This window comes from Pteropus vampyrus, unplaced genomic scaffold (genome assembly GCF_000151845.1).
Source record: "Pteropus vampyrus isolate Shadow unplaced genomic scaffold, Pvam_2.0 Scaffold333, whole genome shotgun sequence".
NCBI classification, from domain to species: Eukaryota; Metazoa; Chordata; class Mammalia; order Chiroptera; family Pteropodidae; genus Pteropus; species Pteropus vampyrus.
In genome coordinates this window covers 664,281-665,058 of record NW_011889114.1, presented here as the reverse complement: position 1 = coordinate 665,058, position 778 = coordinate 664,281, and the positions used below count along the sequence as shown (strand labels likewise).

At 64.8% G+C, this 778-nt stretch overlaps 1 protein-coding gene across 1 annotated transcript in view; it reads left to right on the top strand.

Annotated features, from left to right (window-relative positions):
* The window catches only part of LOC105304213 (DExH-box helicase 34), a 79,603-nt gene that overhangs the window by 78,704 nt on the left and 121 nt on the right, over nt 1-778 (top strand). Inside the window, 2 exon segments of the mRNA XM_023522134.1 lie at nt 4-142; nt 723-774. Coding sequence (XP_023377902.1) covers nt 4-142; nt 723-774 — 191 coding nt within the window.

The following is a 778-nucleotide window of genomic DNA, read 5'->3' as shown; positions in this document are numbered from 1 at the left end:
CAGAGCGACACCGACCTGTACAGCGACTGCCTCCGCACCTTCTGGACCTGCCCCCACTGTGGCCTTCACCTGCCTCTGACGCCCCTGGAGCGCATGGCCCACGAGAACACCTGCCCCCAGGCCCCGCGGGACGGCCCCCCAGGTAAGGGCTCGGCTGGGGGCTGGGGCGTCACCCACCCGGCCGTCCCTCCGTTCCCTGGTGGTTTCCTCGGCGTCTGGGCATTCACTGGACGATCTGGGGATTGACGCCCTCAGCCCTCTGGCCCTGGCGGGTGCCACTTGCAGACTTTGTCACAGAAATGCGGAGCCCAGGATGGGGAAGGCCTGGAGAGCCACCTCTTTCTTATTCATGTCTGTCTGTGGTCTCTCTGTGGTCTGCCCCTGTGCTTCTGTCTGCCTGTCTATCTCTGTGGGTCTGTCCCGCAGCTCCACCTTGGCTGCGTGCACCCCACTGTTACCCAGGGTGTGCTGCAGTGGGCAGACCCCGGCATGGTGCCTGCTGCCGTCCCCACCCCGGGCTCTCAGTCTCTCTGCCTCCGCCCTCGGTGCCTACAGCAAAGACTTGCCCGTGTGTGTGGATTAATCAAGGAAGGCTTCCTGGACGAGGCAGATCCTAATTCCCCAAAGGCTAGGAGAGGCTGAGCCCCTCGGGTGCCGGCATTTGAGTGGGGGTGAGAGCCTGTAGCTGAGCACCCCCTCAGCCTCCCTCTCCTCTTCCTTAGGGGCTGAAGAAGCTGTCCCCGAGCCCCAGCAGAAGGCGTCGGCCCTGCAGAGGCCC